At 40.1% G+C, this 19137-nt stretch overlaps 2 protein-coding genes across 4 annotated transcripts; one reads left to right on the top strand and one right to left on the bottom strand.

The window, feature by feature from the left end:
- The first annotated feature begins 107 nt into the window (after positions 1–107).
- Positions 108–1427, top strand: LOC106302392 (transcription factor bHLH11-like). Of its 3 annotated transcripts, XM_013738916.1 has the most exons (6): positions 108–253; positions 345–475; positions 561–688; positions 793–940; positions 1034–1116; positions 1190–1427. In XM_013738916.1, exons 1-6 carry the CDS (start codon positions 174–176, stop codon positions 1289–1291), a joined length of 672 nt encoding a protein of 223 aa, XP_013594370.1. In that variant the 5' UTR covers positions 108–173; the 3' UTR covers positions 1292–1427. The 3 variants fall into 3 exon arrangements, with proteins under 3 accessions (XP_013594370.1, XP_013594366.1, XP_013594363.1); XM_013738912.1 differs by having other exon boundaries at positions 110–253; positions 351–475; positions 793–1116; XM_013738909.1 differs by having other exon boundaries at positions 110–253; positions 793–1116.
- On the bottom strand, positions 1382–18427 carry LOC106302387 (transcription-associated protein 1). The gene is made up of 33 exons (XM_013738906.1): positions 18094–18427; positions 17286–18001; positions 17004–17129; positions 16817–16902; positions 16558–16666; positions 16126–16221; positions 15939–16001; positions 15795–15854; positions 15565–15630; positions 15212–15293; positions 14996–15120; positions 13683–14915; positions 12351–13340; positions 11945–12280; positions 11570–11828; positions 11263–11485; positions 10783–11173; positions 10308–10457; positions 9993–10214; positions 9614–9835; positions 8774–9424; positions 8154–8411; positions 7728–8069; positions 7074–7486; positions 6565–6982; positions 5104–6402; positions 4569–4829; positions 4184–4474; positions 3724–4107; positions 2829–3536; positions 2118–2669; positions 1837–2046; positions 1382–1703 (listed from the first exon to the last, which is right to left on the bottom strand). The coding sequence occupies exons 1-33, from the start codon at positions 18149–18151 to the stop codon at positions 1584–1586; spliced, it is 11520 nt and encodes a 3839-aa protein (XP_013594360.1). The 5' UTR covers positions 18152–18427; the 3' UTR covers positions 1382–1583.
- Between the last annotated feature and the right edge of the window lie 710 nt (positions 18428–19137).

Here is a 19137-nt window from a genome sequence, read left to right as displayed (position 1 = left end):
GGGGGGGGGGGGGGGCATAAGTTAGTTATTGATTTGCCGCGTCGGCGTCCACCACCATTATCAAACGGATTTTTTTATTTTTTATATTTTGTTATATATTCATGATTCATGAAGAAGATGAAACCAACTAGTCTTTGGTCTCTCTCTCTGAGTGGTTATTGCTTTACTTTGCAATGGAGCAATTGAAGAAGCTGAAGACTTCCTCTGATGATGAATCCTCAACTGCTTCTTCTTCTTGGGGACATAACATCAGGTTATTGAGGCTTATAAAAGAAATGGATTTGGACATGTAAAGTTCATGTTTTCTTTTCATATTGTGTTTTGTTTTTCTTGTCTTGGTCTAGTTTCAGGCCTGAGAAAATGGTGGACGGGAAGGAGGAACCAGTTTCTTCACGGAAAATTCAAAAGGCAGAAAGAGAGAAGATACGTAGAGATAAGCTCAAGAAACATGTTTTTGAGCTCGGTGATGCACTTGGTATACTATCTAAAAAAAACTGTTTTTTTTTCTTTCAAATTCATTAACTTTCTTCTCTTGGATTGAGATTAATGGTTTGTTGCAGATCCTAACAGGCCTAAGAGTGACAAAGCTTCGATTCTCATTGACACAGTACAGATCCTGAAAGATCTAATGACTCAAGTCGATAGACTAAAGGCTGAGTATGTCACACTCTCTCAAGAGTCTCGTGAGGTTGATGACTGATTGATTTAACTTTCTCCAATGCTCTTGTTATTATTATTGGATACTACTTGTTTTCATCATCTTCCACTTTGTTTTGAACCATTGCTAAGCAGCTAAATCAAGACAAGAGCGAGCTGAGAGAAGAAAATTCATCTCTTAAATCCGATATCGAGATTCTTAGTGCTCAATGTCAGCATAGAGTCATGGTCCCATGGATTCCACACTACGCTTATCCTCTCCCTGTAGTAGCAATAACTCAGGGTCAAGTCTCCACTCTGCCTTCTCTACTCAATGGCACTCAAACTCCTTCACCTTTACCTAACCCCTCCACCACCTTTATGCCATATTTAGCAGCCTCACTTGGTCCTAAAATGGAACGAAAAGATGATGTTGGTTTGGAGCTTGAGCTTAAAATCCATGCCTCTTCTTCAGCTCATGTGAGTGACAGTTTTGACCAACATGCTCGATAACATTTATTTTCTCAGACTTAGCAAAGTTGCTTCGGTGCAGGATGCTTCCGGAAAAGAGGAGAAAGGAAACTCTACAGTCACTGCAAGCTCATCGAATAGTTACTACTCATCATCTCATGCTGTACAAGATTGTTCCCCATAGAATTTATCAACAGCTATCGGAAAATGATCTGGGAGTCATTAGTATGATTATCTTCTTCAGATTGCCTTTCATCTCGATTAAAGATGTAAAAATATAATCTGCAATTTTACCAATTAAGCTTTCCGAACTTCCATCATTTTTTACATAAGATGGGAATGTTCCACGACAAAAATCCAAATAAAAAGAAAAGCCTGATGAGTTTGAGCACATAAATTAACTATTTACAAACCTATCATCCACTTCAAACTCAAATCCTACCCCAAAATGGTTAAATATTTCCTCCAAAGCAAAGTTAGAACCAAGGATGCCATGTTGGATCCATCATACATAGGTTGCGAGGCGACAAAGCTGCTTCCACCAATTCATTCACACCTCTTTGCACAGACTGTGGCGGCTCAATAGAGTTCTCATCCTGGAATAAAAATCAGGAAACATATCATCAGATTCATCTGCTCAGAAAATCGACAAACCCCTCTTTACGAGTTTTATGAGAATGCTAGTAGCATAAAAAACTAAGAGGTGGAGTTGTCAAATGATGATTGTACCTCTTCGGAGTAATACTGTGGAGCTATTCCTCTGAGTCGCCTAATTACATCGTCTACGTTTGAGTCAACTTTGTGCTTTAGCTCTGCCGAGCTCAAAGTAGCAACCCCTGTAACAGGAGGAATAGGCATTCCGAGAGGCCTTCTTCCAAACCAAGACAGAAGCTCATCGCGGAAGAACATGGCTAACTGATATCGAATATGTTCTTTTTGCTGTAATATTTCAAAAAAAAGAGGTTTAGAAGCCAAATCATCACTCAAGCTTTGGTAATATTCTTATTTACCTTGGAGGAGAAAACGGCCTGAGATGCGGCACACATGTTTGACATGAGAGGGCCTTCAACACCAAAATGAGAGAGAAACGACTGCATGTTCCTTGTGAGGCGGAAAGGCACCGGCTCATTGAGCTCGAGCATCCCATTGGGGTCATAAGTTGGATGAAAGTCTGTCTGCAATATCTTTCCACTGTCTTTGGCGAATAAGATCTTGTTTGGAGATCTCCCACCGATTTGTAAAAGGAAAGACATGAAATTGGAGACAGCTAGCTGGACGGCGAACTGCTTCTTGAAAGCCCAATGATGGCTTCCGCTCATCGATATCTTGTACATGTACTGAGAGAATATACTGTCACTGACTATGTTCTTTGTGATTTCACCATAAGCCTGTAGCCGAAGATCTCCAATTGCCTCTGGTGATATTTGCCCTGAGATGGCTTGATTGAGTTTCTCCTTGAAGTAGGTAATAGGAAGATCTGACTCTCGACCATTCCTTTCACAGTGATACTCATACACCTCAAGGAAAGTGTTGTACATGAGATCATCCTCAACCATTCGGACCTGAAAACTAAAATTTGTTAGCATGCCTAGACAACCAAAAGGAGAACTAGAGTGAAAGCATATAAAATGAACCGCACATATATACTCATTGAATGAAAAATGAGCTGAATCAAGAACTAAAAGGGGAACTAGGCTGATTTTTTTTTTTCAGAGGCATACCTGAGACCACACAGGAATTATGATCGGTGTATGAATTCCTAAATGGCGTTTTCTTGACTCCTTATGCTTATCAAACATTTGGTTCATCACACGGAAAAGCTGCAACATTCGTTCATCACTCCTCGCATTAGGAGTCAATGATGTCTGAACAATGAAATGCTTTTGCGAGCCATCAGAGCCAATAAGAGTTAAACGTCTGCAGCTGCTTCCATGCCTTCGTACAATTTGTATGTCTGCTGCAACCCTATCCAACTTTACTGTATGATCAGGTGCTACTTCCTGGTCAGCGAAGTACTGTCCCGGTATCTCCACATCAACAACATTGAAGTCACGCAGCACCTTGCTCTCGTCTTCCAATCTCAACACAGCAGGAAACCTGTCTTCAACATTTCTCTGAAGAATGCTTTTCCACTCTTTCAGTTTTATTGTCAAATCTGCGAGTGTGGCAGGGAATAAACTACTTTCTGGATCCAGGTCTTGCTCGAAATCCTGTTTGTATTCTCTCACAAAGTCAGCATGCTTGGTGATGGCATCGGCAGAAAAGCAAGCTTTGCATACACCGGAGAGTTCTTTCTTGAGCGGTTGGGGAACTTCCGCATTGGTGGCAGTTGGATATTTGTAACATCGATGTAACAAAGCATTCACGACCGCAAGAAGCCTTTCTTCTGGCAAAGTAACAAACCTCGAACCTATTTCTGTGAGAAGAATCTACGAGGAAAAAATAATCTATTAGACTATTGAAGTAAAGAAGCAGGGAATGTGCAATTGAGTCGAAATCTGAATGAAAGCTATTTGTACCAGACAGTATTATGTCTATCCTTTTCCCCCATTTTAGTTAATCTTAACGGTGAAAATGTATTGAGAGAATTTACAGATTTCACAAACAAAATATTACCTCAAGTTCACTGGCCAAGTTGGTATGTTTACTCCTAAGAGTTTCCATAATATCCTTTGCCGCATCAAAAGCACCAGCAGCCGCGATTGCCAACGAAGCACTATTCCGTATGGCTGCGTTTTGACTATTCTCACTAATAGTTGAACTGTTATCCAAAGTGGAACGTTCATTTTCTTGGGAATGTGGGTTACCATTGTCATGGGTTCCAAGAGCCCCACTACTTTGAGCACCATGATGGATTTGGGTTTCTGATGATAAATTACCCACACTAACACCCGGAACATTCTGCTGCATTCTTTGAGCCATAATCACTCTGCTAAGTTCAGTTTTATTTGCCGCATCACGACGCTCCAGTAAGTATGTGCGGAGCCAGTAATAGAGAGCCTGAGATGAGAAACAGTCTCATACTCAATTGAAATGATCAAAAAAGAGTTCATCTAATATACCAAAGGGAACTTACCTGCGGGAATACTGCAGCAATTTTCAGTAGAACCAATTTGCAATGGGGTGCTTCTGTTCGCTGCAGGGAAAGCAACAGCTGCGGGATCCAAGAAAGCCACACCCAGTGAGGTACTTGGTCCAAGTGTTTATCAAATATCCTACCCGCAGGCTCGTTTGTCGTATCGAAACTGAGAAGATAAAGAACACGAGCCATGTGGCTTCTGGAATGGGAAACTCCAAATCTTATACCCTGAAGAAAGCAGCTGACAGCATATTCTAGCCAGATTTCATCTCCTGTTTCTTGGTATGCCTGCGAAACGAAAGAAAAATACATTATCTAATAAGAGAAGAGGGGGAATATTAATAGCCCGAGAAAAGAAACAGCATCTAATCATAAGAAATACCATGTCAGAGTAAGTTCCCCAGCTTATCCATCCTTTGGATAAATTATTGAATACGCTGATTGCATTGGAATATGCAAGATTGGCACCATCAGTGTCATTTAACTTCAAATGAAAATCCCCCTTTAGCCGAAATATCTCTGCCTTATTCTTAGCTAGAAAGAACTCCAAATTTGTGCTATTAACCAGATTAATACCAGTAGCAAGCTCTCCTTTCGTTTCCAGATAGGCCTTTGCCTGCTCTTTAATTTTAACAAAGGCTTCCTGCATACACGGATGAGGCGATTAGACACCTTAAAAAACGATATTTCAATCCCCAAAAGAAAAATACGCAGGGAAAGAAAACAGATTCTATAGGATCAGGGAAAGGATAAGGTTGCATACATGCTTCAAATATCACATATAAGTTAATGGGACGATTTACAGCTATGCCAGGAAAATAATTAACAAACTACGTAAAGATGAAAAGGCAAAAACGAAAAATAATGTGAACTACATGCCGAATCCAAAGAGGAGGTTAAAGATATCAGAACTGTACCTGTACTTCCATTTGTGAGTGTCCATACATTTTGTCAAGTATCTGAACACAAACGTCAGACAGCCCTTGTTTCCGAGCTATCCTAGCAAGCTTATTAACGTTCCATGCTTTGTCACGGTAACCAAGGTGATGAAGCTGAGTATTTGAAGTTATGAAGTCCTTAAATGCATCAATGACAATGTTATACATTTCATTCCTCCACTGCAGTATATCATACCAGTTAGTCATGTTGTCCCATTCATTTGGAGTCCTCAGTCTCCAAGTCTCAAGAATATCCTTCAGATCTGCATATTGATATCCCTGTCCACCAACAGCAGTATTTCCTGAAACTTTACTCCCATTTGCGATGTCAACATAGATTCTAAAAGACTCTTGCACCTCCACTAGTTGTTGGAATTGCTGCAGTAGAGGCACTCTAGCCTCGAGAGATATTTCAGGTAACTGCCACCACTGGTCCAAGGCAAGATCAACGCCTTTCCCAACTATGCTTTCAGCATCTCCGACACCGTTAGCATTTTTATCATGAAGGGCAAAATAAGCTTGAACCAAACGAAGCTTCGGCGTCTCTTCCACTTGTGCCTTTGGTATTACATGATCCTTCAAATATACCCAATCTGGTACTTTCCAAAGACTATCAAGCAAAATTTCATAATTATCAGTGGTTTTTCCAAAATCTACCAGGGCATCCCACTGACCAAGTTGAGTGGCACAATGGAGCCATTGCTCTTCCCACAAGCACATTTCAGCCTTCGGTACTGTGTTATTGTAGGTGCCTTGGGTTGCCTTGATCATCGCCTGATAAAAAAGGCTCTGAGCACGCTGCCAAAAACCATGTTGAACCATTGAAAGCCCAGCTCTCGATTCGGCAGTGATGGACCTATTCTTCCACAATCCAAATCTCCTGTCTTCTTCATTTAACAAACGATAAAGTTCAGCAAGAGACTCGGCACATTTTGAGTCATCCATGAACAGCATAACATGGGTCTCTAGCATAGCCAATGCGAGATGCCAGGCATTGTATGTTTTTCCGATATATTTTATAAGCTCACTAGGCATCCTAGGTTGAGGCTGGCTCAACTGAAGACCTTCTAGAAGTGCTTGCACTACATTTGGCCTCTGACCTTGCTGCTTCTTGTGGTAGTCCTTCGAAAGAAGAGAAATCATAGGTTTAGCCAAAGCCCTCTGCTCTTCCTTGCGTAGGGTCGCCCACACAATTGGAAATACTAGCACCCACAAATGATAAGCAACATTGGCATCTGTGTGAGCCAGCTCCCTTAGAGGGATAACAACATCAGCCACCTAAAGCGCAAAAAGAGTACATATAGTTTATTTAGATCAATCCAGCTTCCAAAATGGATAAAATAGAAAGAACTTAAAATCCAATGATGTAATTATGGTTTAACATGGCATAAGAAAGAACCACAACGACTGAGCAACTTTTTCAAAATAATTTGCAAGCACCTGAAGTTTGCTTGCTTCGCTAAGAAATTGTGCGTGCTTCCGAACTATGCCATCAAACATTGAAGCAACTTCTTCAGGTCCCTCCGGTATGGCAGGTGGTTGGTGGTGTATTTCAGGGTTATCTGATGCCAAAAATGATCCTATACTGGCAGAATTGGGTGCTAGAATAATTTTCTTATCCTCGATTAAGATGGCTAGAAGGAGATCAAGACCTTGTTTCAGCCAAAAGACATCACTCATAGCTTCCCAGTCTTGGTTTTGAAGAATGTACTGCAATCGTGCGAATAAATTTTTCCCGAGAAACTCGTGGTATAACAAGAAGAACTTCCTTCGCATATCAGGATCCCTTGCCCTTAAACCAGGCATGGAATGTCTTTCAACTTTCAGAGAGATCTCTTGTCGGAGGCCCGGCGGATACCTATTAGTGAAACGTATAATATCATCCTTCTCATAACAAACTTTGACATAACTCAAGGTTCAACATAAGACTAGAAAGCAAAAAAACTTACTTCGTAGAATCGGCACAAAGTCCATATAAAAGCTGAAGATACGCCTTATCCCACTCCTCCAAAGAAACAGACGAGAAGTGCTGCTTATCAACTTGTGAAAGCTTCTGAAGAAAAGAAATTATATCCTTCTGGTTAAAGAAGGCACCAGAGAACCCAGATGAACCTATCTTTCCGAAACCATCCTCAGTCCACCTCTTTAGCATGTCCAGCACGCAGAGAAGCACGCTAGAATCAATACCTTTTTCTGAAAGAAATGTGCTCAATATTTGAGTCACGGGTCTTTTGCAATCCGGCAAAAGCATAACCCTTTCGTCAATAAGTTCCAAGACTGACTTTATATTAGATATAACTGCCCCAGCGTCAGCAGCTTGACGAAAAGAAGTTACTGCAGAATCTGAATCTGTCCGCTGGCTCTGGAAAGGGCAGATGATATAACGGCAGATGAGTAAGAGCCAAGGTGATGAAAGAGAGAAATATTTATAAAAGCTAAAATCTTACAAACATGAACGAAAGTGCTACATAGTTATTCCAATAGTCAACCAATGAGATGTGGTAAATACCATGTAAAAGGTCCAGTGAAGATCAAATGAGAAAGAAAACAAGCATATAATTTTATCTCTTACAAAAAGTAGCTATTAATAAAGAATAACTTACTTGTCTAGGATGAGCACCCGTTGCCAATCCCAGATCCCGTGCCAGTCGCTGAAGGATACGCACCAGTACATATGGATCAACAAAGTTTTTCTGTACCTCTGCGAAGGTTTTGAGGATATTAAGTACAAAGCTGAATGAACCGAGAGAGTTATCATCTCCTGAAGCTTGTGAAGCAGTATGTACATGTTTCTGTACCAGCTCACTGACTTTCTGATACAATAGCTTTATGTCAGGAGGTGTACTAGCTCCATCCTGTGGGAAGGTGATGATGACCATCTTCAACAAAGAGCATAACGATTTACCAGCATCCAACATCTTGTGTTTGAAAGACAGCTCAAGAAACTGGTAAAGGAAATAATAGTCAATACGAGGCAGAAAGCAGAGATGTTTAATATATTAGGGTGCAGCTTACTGCAGCAAGTATACCTGTGCTATTTGGCTGATGTTGTTCTTAATGAAAAGATGCGGCTGCTTCTCCAGAACTTTGTTCATGACATCCAAGCCCTGAGCAAGTGCTGCGGACGGATCTGACTGAGACGGTAGCATGCTGCCTAACAGCTTTTCTAAATAGTTAAACTTGACGTTCGCATTTGGCCAAACTTCCAAAGCTTGTGAAAGAAAATCTAAAGCTTGTTTGTACATAGTGTTGGCTTCCCTGTCCTTAAGCTCGATGACCACTGCTACCTGTTGAAGGAAGAGGAAAGGAAGTTTTAAGTACAGTAATAAACAGAACTCAACTAATAAAAGAGTTCTATAGCTAGAACAATGTCACGTACAACTAACATGTCGAAATTATTACAGGTCTAGAACTTAACCAGATCCAAAACTTAGAAAACCTACGTTCCTCACAACCGCTTATATAATTCTATACAGAATACAATACTGCTGTAGGACTGCTACTGCCAAACGCCACCTCTATAGATACAAAATTGCTCAGAGAAGAATGGGCTCTGAAATTTCAGAACATCACCCCTCCCTAAATAAATAAAAAAAGAATGAACGGGAAAGTTATAAACACGCTCATTGGTAGAAGGTGGGAGCCTTACTCTTATAAGAAAATTGATTATTAGTTCTTCCATAGCAGCATTTGGCTTGAATTCCTCATCAGGCTGGGTAGCAGATCCAGGAGTTTCTATACTGGGCAGTGATGATGCACCACCAGGTGACATAACACACAATGACTGGATACCACCTTCAATTTTAATTCGTCTAGTTGGGTCTTCAGATATGGAAGATCCATCTGACGGAAGCTTAGAAACAGCTACGGATGAAGGATGTAGCCCATCACCAACCTCACTGGTTGCATTGCCATCAATAACCACTTTGATTTCAGTCTGTCTTTGCCTTTCCCAGCTAACAACCAGTCCAGCAAGATCGATTGCGAGCCGCCTATTTTCTGCTGTAGTGTTAGATGGTAAACCTAGGCGACTCAAGGAATTCACCATCTGAGGTACAAACTGTGCTCTACAACTGTAAAACAGATCCGAGTGCCGAACAATGAGTTGGAAGATGTGGATCAAATTTGGAATTGAGTGACCCTCCTCCACCAAAATTTTTTTGGTATATCTTATCCAAATAGGCACTCTTGAATCTCCAAACGCAAGCCTTTTAGGTAATGCTGGCATTAGAATATCCAGGGCTTGCTTAACTAGCATCTTATTCTCCGGCTGGTATGTCCTGAGAAGCGCCACAAAAACCTATATCCAATTGACAAAAGCATGTTTATATCACTGGAGTAGATGGAGGAGAATTGTTAGGCACATGCTTACTTTCAGGTTTATTATGGATCAAATTATATACACTGATATAAGAAGTTACGTATTTTTCCTTTTGCACCTTTCCATAGAAACAATAAAAAAAAATTGCAGTAACAACTGAAATGATACCTGCAGAATGATTTTCTCCGGAGCCTGATACGCATCCAAGAAGTGGCAAACATTAACAAATGCCCACTGTTTACTGGGACTATCTTCCCGTTTGAGATGATTCCATCCAAACTTGATAAGCTCTTTTCGATGATGAACCAGCTCACCCTGAAGATATTTCAGAAGCAAAGTAGCTAACTGCAAAAGTTCGATCCTCAAAGGTTCGTCATACTCAGCAGAAACCTACAAAATTTGAGATGTGATTAACAACAAAAACCCTAGTGAAATATAAATCAGAAAATCTACAATAAGACCATGTCAGAAATAACAGCAATTTACCCCACAATAATTTATGTATTATCCGAAAGTTTTAGTTGTTTAGCAGAGAAAAGAAACGTACCTCTTCAGGTGGATCGAGAAGCTTCTCAACAATGGTCTTCACTATATTAGGGTCAATAACTTCCCAAGTTTGGCCGTTTTGGAAGGCATATGTAAGCATTGGAAGAATGAGCATTTGCATTGCCTGAACTAGATGGTCATTGCCTAGTTTTTTCGAATGAAAAAGGTTTAAAAAATGCAAAACAAGTGCTCTTTTCAGGTTGGACGGATATTCTTCTGCAACCTGATGAAAGGACCCAGTTATTCTACTAGAGCTGCAAAATATGAAAATTAAGAATATAGACAAACTTGTAACTAAAAATTCTGGAGAAGATACCTCAATTATGTAAAACTCCCTCAAAAAGTCGTAGTCAATACGACTACGCAACAAGAAAATAGAGAGAACATCGAAAAGAATGTTCATTTCAGATTTTTCATATCGTAGATAATTGAGGAAGCACTTGACAAGCCATTTGCTCTCTTTAACCTGCGAGTTGAGGAAATAATACATTTGAGATGGCCTACTTTTCTGAATACATTTAATCTTTTGAAGGAGGATTATTTAGAGGTCGACGTCTTAGATATGTTCATTAGAAATAGTATCGAGTAGTGAAGTAAAAATGAAAGTTTTTGAAAGGCAAACTTAATTTCCACAACAACATCAGGTAACTAGGAACTCAAGTAACCCCAAAACAAGATCGTTCAGAAATAAGCCAGGAGGATGCCCACACCAGCCTTAGATAAGGAACAATGTATGCATTTATTTTACAACACAAAGCTATTGCATAAATTATAAAGTCAGAAATAGATACCTGAACTAAATTCAGCTCTTGCTCATTCTGCAGACGAGCTGTCCTTCCATGTGATTTCCAAAGGAGAGCCAAGGCATCAAAAACAGTACGGTTACTCTGCAGCCAGCTGGGTATCAGTTTTACCATCGTCTTGATAAGATATAGACCCTGAAAATACGCATCTGATGCTATATCGGATTTTGTTGATGTCCTGTTAGAACTTTCTGACTGCGTAGAGACAAGATTTTCATCTCCAGATGATGCAGCTGGAGGAACTGAAGCTGCCACACTCAGTAAAGCATCAGATTTTGGTAAAATTTCAGGAAAGGCACACGAAAGTATCTTCTGAGGAGATTTTGCTAGTTCTTCCCTTAATGGTTGGCCAGCTTCTGACCGGATTATATACATAAACCTGAGGTTATAATGAAATGAAGAAAACAGTCATTACCCCATGCTCACACTCAACCTACCATGCAATGTAAAAATCAATTTTACTTTTACCTTCGGAAATATTTTGGTTCGCTTAATCTGGAAAGAAAATAATCAACAGCTAGGGTTGCATATCGATTCAAGAACTTGGTAAGTGGGAGGCGGTATGGGCTGTTAATTTCACTGTACACTTGCCCTTGAGGAAGAACTGCTTCTAAGTCCATAGTTAATGTTACAAGCTCATCCAGAAATTTTGATGCAGCAGGTGGAAGTAAGTGGAAGAGCTCGATAATAGCTGCCACAGACAAAAAAACATCTATTCATATAAACTCACATGACCAGACATCTATTTTTATATATTTCAGAGAACAAGGTTTACCAGCTGCAATTTTAGGCTCTTCGCCAGTTTTCCATGATTTCTGGGACTGTGCAAGTTTCTCTGGCTCTAACCATTTTCTAAGGTGCTCCAGCAACTTACCTCCTAATGTCACATTGAACCAATTTGACAGTAGTTCGAGAAGACGTGCCAGACCTTGCAGTAAAGGCATATTGAGATTCTTTGTGTGTGCCAAATTAACTAGTATAGGTCTGAGGCTACTCTGAAGAAGCTCTTTGGGCATCCGTTGTTGATTGATAACCTAGAGCAGAAAACAGAATTTCAGAACAGTAAAATAATCCTCCATGAATTTCTTCAAAATCCTATATAATGAATGTGTGCACACGAATTGGAAACAAAAGACAGATAACTAAGAACCTGTCTTAAACCCTCCTTGGCAACGGTCACAATTTCTGGTGCTCGACAGGTTAACGACTTGAAAAACATGGAAATTATCTTTGCACGTAGTTCATTGTGACTTGGAGTTCGAAAGTCAGCCCATGCCATAGCTGTGCACAGAATCTCAATACAAGCTGTTCGAAGTTTGTTCAGTGATGTGAGTACTTTGGGACTCATTAACTTCACAGCCCATACACCTTCATCAGCCTCAGCTATTTGTAACGCTTCTTGCAAGAAGCTAACCAACTCTGGAGTCAATTTTAGAAGGGGGGGCCTCAGTGCTAAACAAAAATTCAGAGCTGTCACACTTCCAACCTATAAGACATATTGAAGAAGGTCAAAGAAGTATGGAAAGAGATACAACAACCAAAAAATAGCAGACTACCTGTTGATCAATTGTCCTCGATCGAAGTGGGCGTATTATAAGTGGCTGCAGCAAAGGTTGGTATAACGTCTCAAGCAGTTCAGATACCTCACTACCAGTCCGGCTAGCCAAAAGTGCAAGACAGTTCTGAACATTTTTTCTCACTGTGATAGATGAATTAGGATTGAACAGTTCAGTAGCGAGATATCCTACAACACCTTGAAAGCTTTGTCTCCGGACGTCACTGTTTGCTTCGTCAACATTATTAACCACTCTTAGAATTTGCATAAGAACCTGAGTTGTCTCTTCTTGCTCTTTCCTAGCATAAACCGGAAGTCTCTTTTGAACGTAGAACAGACCGCGTACAATTTTTACTTGGAAAACGCATAATATGTCAACATTCACTTTCCCTACCAATGCACCTAACCCCAATACACCTCCCATTTGTGCTTGCCATGTACTCCCATAACAGCAATGTAACAACCGAGGCAAAAGTTGTTCAAACACTGGTATTCGCACACTTGGATGGGGTGAATATACCGGATTTGTAGAAGGACTGGAGACAATCATAGAGGCACTGTGACCACCCCTGGCCACCAGCACATCAGCATGTTTGACACGAGCAAGGAACAGCAGAGTTTCAGAAAATATATTTAATGCAGTCAGAGCAGCTTTTGCGTGAAGCCTGTTTTCATCTGCAAGCACATCAACAAGTGCATCTAAAAATATCAAAGGATCCAGCTGTTTTAAGTTAGAAGACCAATTATTCTTGGCCCTGGAACTTGCTGAAATCACAGAACCCCCAGGTCGACCAGTACTAGTTGAAGCATACGACGAGGTACAGTCCCCATGCAAAATAATTGCAAAATGCCGACATATGTTTACAACAAAGTCATCATCTGCATCCCTGAGATCTGGATCAGAACTAGCAGAAATTATAGTGATCAATAGCATCTTGAAAATTGACTTCTCAGCGATAAACTGTGTCTTTGTTTTAACCCCTAACTCAGCCTGCAGCAACAAAAAGACCTCTTAATAAACAAGCCATTTTACACCAAGTAGAACAGAAAATTTAAGGAGAAAAATAGGTCACTCGCGGGAGAGAGAACATGAAACAGTCCTAGCTCGTTTTTCAGGAAGGACATACCCATGGCAACAAATAAACAAGTACAAAATCTCATCATGACTCATGTTCAATCGATATTTTAGGATGTGCCAGGACTACCAGTAGACGGAACGCAATACTTTACGTAAACGTCAGCCAACTTAGTAGCAACTTTAACATACGACCAGACAGCTACATAGTATAACGACAAAGGTATAAAAATCACAAGAGTAATACAAAAAACCAACCTTCACTTCTGTTGATTCACTCCTGCGCCAAGATGACTCAGCAGAGGAAAGTAACAAAACTGATAATTGTTTACGCGTCTGATCCTCGTCAATGACATTCCCAGTCAAATGAAGCTGAGACAACAAGCAAACGTGGAGGAATTTCAGAGCTTGCTTTCTGTAGTTGACATCTGTGGTCGGGGTTTTCTGCATAATAGCTGCTACAGCAAGATTAATGAATTTGTCCATTGGCACAAGAAATGGAGTGGACGGCTCAAATGTCAGAATTAACCGAAGCCCATACTCTGGATTATCTCTGCATTCTAGTGTAAGTGGTTCTTTCAGAAATCGCCTGTTGCGACCACCCAATTTTCCCACGATTTGTAACGCTTTTCCACCCCAAGGATATGGCACCGGCCTCAAGTGAGACCATAATGCTAAGATCACTTCAGATATTACATTTGCCATACTTGGCTCCAAAAAGTCAGGATTCAGACTATCCACCCAGAATTCCAGGGTGCGTAACCCCAAGCTCACAAGTTCATCACTTCCTCTCAAACAGAATACAAGAGGCTTCATGAGACGGGGAAGATATGGCAATAAAGAGCTTAAGCGTGCAGGAAGCGTCAAAGAAAGCTCCATCAAAAGATCTCTCATGTCTTCCGCAGCTGGACCCTCGAGCATTGTCAGAAGCATATTAAGACAAGGTAGCAGCATGGGGATTAGATCTCTAAGAAGAAGCTCGAATTTACATCCAGCAAGTCCTCTGAAAACAGTTCGGAGCAACTGCATATAACCAAGAGGCTTTTCAACTTCAGTCGCATTCTTCACGCAGACTTCCATAATAACAGGCACTTGAGGTTGCAATATTCGTTCAAAATCAGCTGGTGCTTTAGACACAGCACCAAAGAGGCACCGGAACAGATGCAAAACTAATTTTGTTGCAGCTGAATCTGGATCCTTCAGAACACCAAGTTTGCTGCTTACTAGGAAATTAATCAGAACATCTGCAAATGGCTTGTACACTTTGGGAGCTTGCAGAAGAGTAGCAAATATTTGAACCAGCTGAGTATTGTCAACCATGCACTTAAAAAGTTCAGGCATACATAAAGAGAGCATATCCATTAGATCTCGAGGTTCCATAATAGCCAAAATTTGGGAGAAAAGATTTAACATTTCCTTCTCCTCGTCCTTCTCTTTGAAGAGAGCTAAGCAATGGACACCATTCTTTAAAACACCACTGGCTTTCCGCACCTACTTAAGGGTAGAGATTACTAGAGGTTTATCAGCCATAAAATATTATTGTCTACACTAAACAATCTGACATGCAATACCTCATCTTCTCGCATTCCTTTAAAAGCCTGAGTAACTGATGAGTGTAAAGCAAGAGCTTGTGGGTGCATTCCCTGAGGTCGGGGAAAATGTGCATGGGTTATACTCCATATGATTGTCTTCATTCCTGAACACAAATCAGGAAAAGTCCTTAACATGTAGAAACATAATCAACATGTATAATAACTGATCCACCAAGGTGAAATGTCAGGCAATACCCATCACCAGCGTCTTGACCAGATTCTTACAATCATTCACTTCTTTGGAATGTTCGGTAGGAACCTGCATATTTAAAACTGCCTGCAACCAGCGTGGTCTAAAGTAAATACCAGACATTATCTATAAAGAAAATAATGCTTCAGGATAAATAATAACGGCTTAGATTATATATATTTTTCCGGCTAAAATATAATCCAAATTAGAAAAGAAAGAAGAGTCCCTATTTAATAGAATAACAGAACGCTGTGAACTAGCAAGTTTGAATATACACAGTGAAACACAATCTCACATTGCCTTAGAATTTGGCTACTTGTTAAGACAAAACAGACATCATTGAAAGTATGGACTTTACCTGGACAGGAAGTTCAAGCTTCGACCTCAAAGTGATAAGATTCTTTCCCCCACCCTCATCTAAAAGCTATGAAGCAGAAAGCAAGACTAAGTAACACATCAGCGAATTAAAAGAATTGACAATCAGGATAGCTAATTCAAGATATCTCAAACTATATCATAACGGGAAAATTTGAAAGGAGTTTGGGAATATAAAAACTCATTTCTCAAATAATTACATAATCGTGTTACCTGAGGAATAAAACGCTTGAAGGTATTAAATTTCTCAACAAAGGCATCCAGGATACGTCCCTATAATAAACAGATGATGAGTAAAGTAAGTTAATTTTAGAGCAGCAACCAATGCTAGAATGAGCTGTCGGGGTAAAGCTATACCAACAAAATCCGCGCCTCATCCATTAACTGCTGATCAACACCTTTCTCAAATATGGGTTCCACCTGAACCCAACATAAAGTTATACCAAAATCTCGATTCCAGCATAGTGGATAGATTACGCCACATAAATGTTAAGTAATATATCAAATTTAAATAAGGCAAAGAAGATGGAATATAAAGCTTTACCAGATTTAACATCAGTCGTGCACAAGTGGTTTGGATGTTAAGAGAGAGGGTCGAGTCATGCATGTTCCTTGAAAATAAATAGATGATCCGCGATAACTGCACATTGTTTACAGTAAAATAAAAAGAATTGTAAGAGAAAGATCGTCCACAGAGCAGACAATGGACCCGCAAAAAATCTAAAAAATGGGATTCCTGAGGTTGGCAAGCTCGAGCACTTTCTTATCACAGTTGATAAATAATTCTAGTTTATACCCAACCACAAATCTACATATTCAAAGCAATTACTGTGTACTGGAACACATCAGCATCACTTACTATATAATCCAGTGTCAATTATTGCATAGGTGCAAGAATCAAAACTCTCGTAGCTAAGCAAATAATTAAAAAAGAAAAGCAGAAGCAAACAAATTGCAAATAAACAACGGGAAGAACCTGAGAAATGGACAGATCTGCTCGAACATGGTGAACAATCTCGGCCAGTAGGCTGTAAGCCAGAGGTCTCAAGGACTCGAAGCATGCTCGCCCCGTTCCTACTAGAACCCTGACACAAAAAATCGCGAAGAGATAATACAAGTCATGATTTGTTGATAGATAGCATGGAAGGTGGGCAGATAAAGGTTTACTTGATACCAAAAAAGCTTCCTGAAAGGTGTGAAATTATAAATTTCAGAAAGGCGAAAATGTATTATACCTTTCTTCCAAAAGAGTGTCAAGAAGGGGAAATAAACCCCTCTTAAAATCCGTCCCAAGTACATGCTTTAGTGAGACTAATAGTTCCTGCGTTTCATAGACCAAAAGACATATCTATAGTTGCGAGCAAATGATTGGGTCACAAGGTGAAAACATACTGAAGAGACAGGAACAAAACGGTTCTTTACCTTTCTGATAGATGCAGAATCCGAACAGGTGACAAGCAAATTCACAATGCTCTTACATATGCTTTCTTCATGCGGCCTGATATATTCGGCATAACTTTTTAACAAGTAAGTTAAAAAAGAAACCGTCTGCATATAAACAAAAGAGGAAGACAAACGCTAAAAGTCAATATGACATTCCATAATTAAGGCGGAACAAGAAGGCAATGCAGGCACTACTGAAATTTTCTTTTCGAAGTTCAAATAAGTTACGGTTTAGTTCCTACGAGAGAACCATCGTCTCACCTTAATCTGAGCGCCCTTCAGTTCAATCAACTGATGCTTCATACGTGAAGGCACTTTCTCAGGTCCAGGGACAGAGATAGCAGCAACCATCAGGGGCAACAAAGTAGGAATATTGGTCTGGACAAGCCTGCTATAGAGCTGGAAAAGAAACATAACAACGAGAGGGCTCTCCGTGACTATTTTAAACGAACGCGTACTCGGGTTAATCTTCCCATTCCTGAAATGCGTTGTAAGAGACAGCGACTGATCAGAAGGCGCGGATATCTCCACAGGCTTCGCCTCCTCCGTTTTAACCTCCTCCAAAAAATCACTGACGGTCAATCTAAAATTCTGGTAAATCTTACGAACAAAATCCAAGAACGGTTGAACCTCATTCTCTAACGAGGGCCTAAAGTTCCTAAGAAGGTCGAAGATTATGCGGATGCATATAAGCCCGTTCTCCTCGTTATCCGTCGTGAGCACCTGCATCGCAACTTTCAAAAGGTCTTGAACATAGGGACGGAGGACCTCGCTGTGAGGTATACGGTTGAGGATCTCGAGAACCACGTTGCGCAGCTTGTGGTCGAGATTATCAACGAACTGAGGCTTTGTGATCTTGAGAAGAATCAGCGAAGACGCCTTGAAGTAGCATTTGAGAAAACTCGAGTAATCAGCCGTGTGTGTGATCTCTAGGCTGTCTCTGACCTCCACCACCATCTCAAGCCTCGTTTGAGTAGCTGCGGAATACAAATTCAACAAACGATTAAGTGTCACGAACGCGATTCGAAGTTATTAAACTGAGAGAGGAGAGAGTGAGAGAGATGTTTACGAAGGTCAGGCTCGACGAGACGAGCCGAGTGTTGCTCGAAATTCTGAATCGGACTCATGGCTGAAGCAAAGAGGAGCGAGACGGTTTGTTAGGGTTCCGTCGCGGTGGAGATTTGTGTTGCGTCGTCTCAGCCTGGGGCTTTTTTGTTCGGCAAGCTCAAGGTGGCCGACGACGACGACGACTAGGTCAGAAAGTTAGGGTTCGTTGATTCTCTCGACGAAAACGATTGGGGAGACGGTTTATGATTCGCTTATTCGCAATTTTCCCTCTCTTTTTTTTTTTGTTGTCTCTGTGCGAGACGAGTCTCTCCCTTGTAGAAGAGAGAAGCTTTAAGAACACGAGCGTTACAGTGAAAACGAAATTGATGGTCAAGCCCGAGTTTGTTTATATAAGGTCTCGTTTTTTATTATTAATCCAAATGATAAAATTTCATTAGTGCAGAAAAGAGAAGAAAATATTCTAAGAAGGATACTAAAGATATTTTGTTGACTAAAATTAATGAAATGTTGAATGTCTGATCAATCCAGATTTTGGTGCGAGATATTCTCGTTTCTGATTAGTTCTTCAGAGAATATTAGATTCAGCCATTTCGTGGATTTGATGGTCTAAATTATAGGCGTTTAATCTGGATTTCGATTCAGTTTTTTCGGTTTTTTGGTATTTCAGTTTATAAACTATAGCTATCATATTAAAACCCGGATCGCATAGATTTATATATACCGAAAATTGGTTTATTTGGTTTTCTACCAAAACCTAGGACTGTTCAATATGATAAAACCGAACCGTACCGAACCGAACCGAACCGAAATAGACAATATGGTTTGGTTTTGTTATATACCATATAAACCGAATGAATATAATTTTATAAAAACCGTAGGATTTGGATATGGTTTGGTATATAACCGATTAAACCGAATAAACCGAACAAAACCGATTAAAAGTAGAAACATGTAAATATGTATCTATTTTATAACAATACATGAAAATCTATTTGTTACATAAGTTAAATTTGTGTTAATAACTAATACCATAATTTTATAGTAA

Source organism: Brassica oleracea, chromosome C1 (assembly GCF_000695525.1).
Source record: "Brassica oleracea var. oleracea cultivar TO1000 chromosome C1, BOL, whole genome shotgun sequence".
Classification (NCBI taxonomy): Eukaryota; Viridiplantae; Streptophyta; class Magnoliopsida; order Brassicales; family Brassicaceae; genus Brassica; species Brassica oleracea.
This window is presented reverse-complemented; position numbering and strand designations above follow the sequence as displayed.

Coding starts and splice junctions, on each gene's coding strand:
- LOC106302392 (XM_013738909.1), top strand. CDS start 174: ATGGAGCAATTGAAGAAGCTGAAGACTTCCTCTGATGATGAATCCTCA. Junction 254..344: donor TCTTGGGGACATAACATCAG/GTTATTGAGGCT, acceptor GTCTTGGTCTAG/TTTCAGGCCTGAGAAAATGG. Junction 1,117..1,189: donor ATGCCTCTTCTTCAGCTCAT/GTGAGTGACAGT, acceptor GCTTCGGTGCAG/GATGCTTCCGGAAAAGAGGA.
- LOC106302387 (XM_013738906.1), bottom strand. CDS start 18,151: ATGAGTCCGATTCAGAATTTCGAGCAACACTCGGCTCGTCTCGTCGAG. Junction 12,281..12,350: donor CGAGGACAATTGATCAACAG/GTAGTCTGCTAT, acceptor TATGTCTTATAG/GTTGGAAGTGTGACAGCTCT. Junction 10,215..10,307: donor GGGAGTTTTACATAATTGAG/GTATCTTCTCCA, acceptor TCCTTTCATCAG/GTTGCAGAAGAATATCCGTC.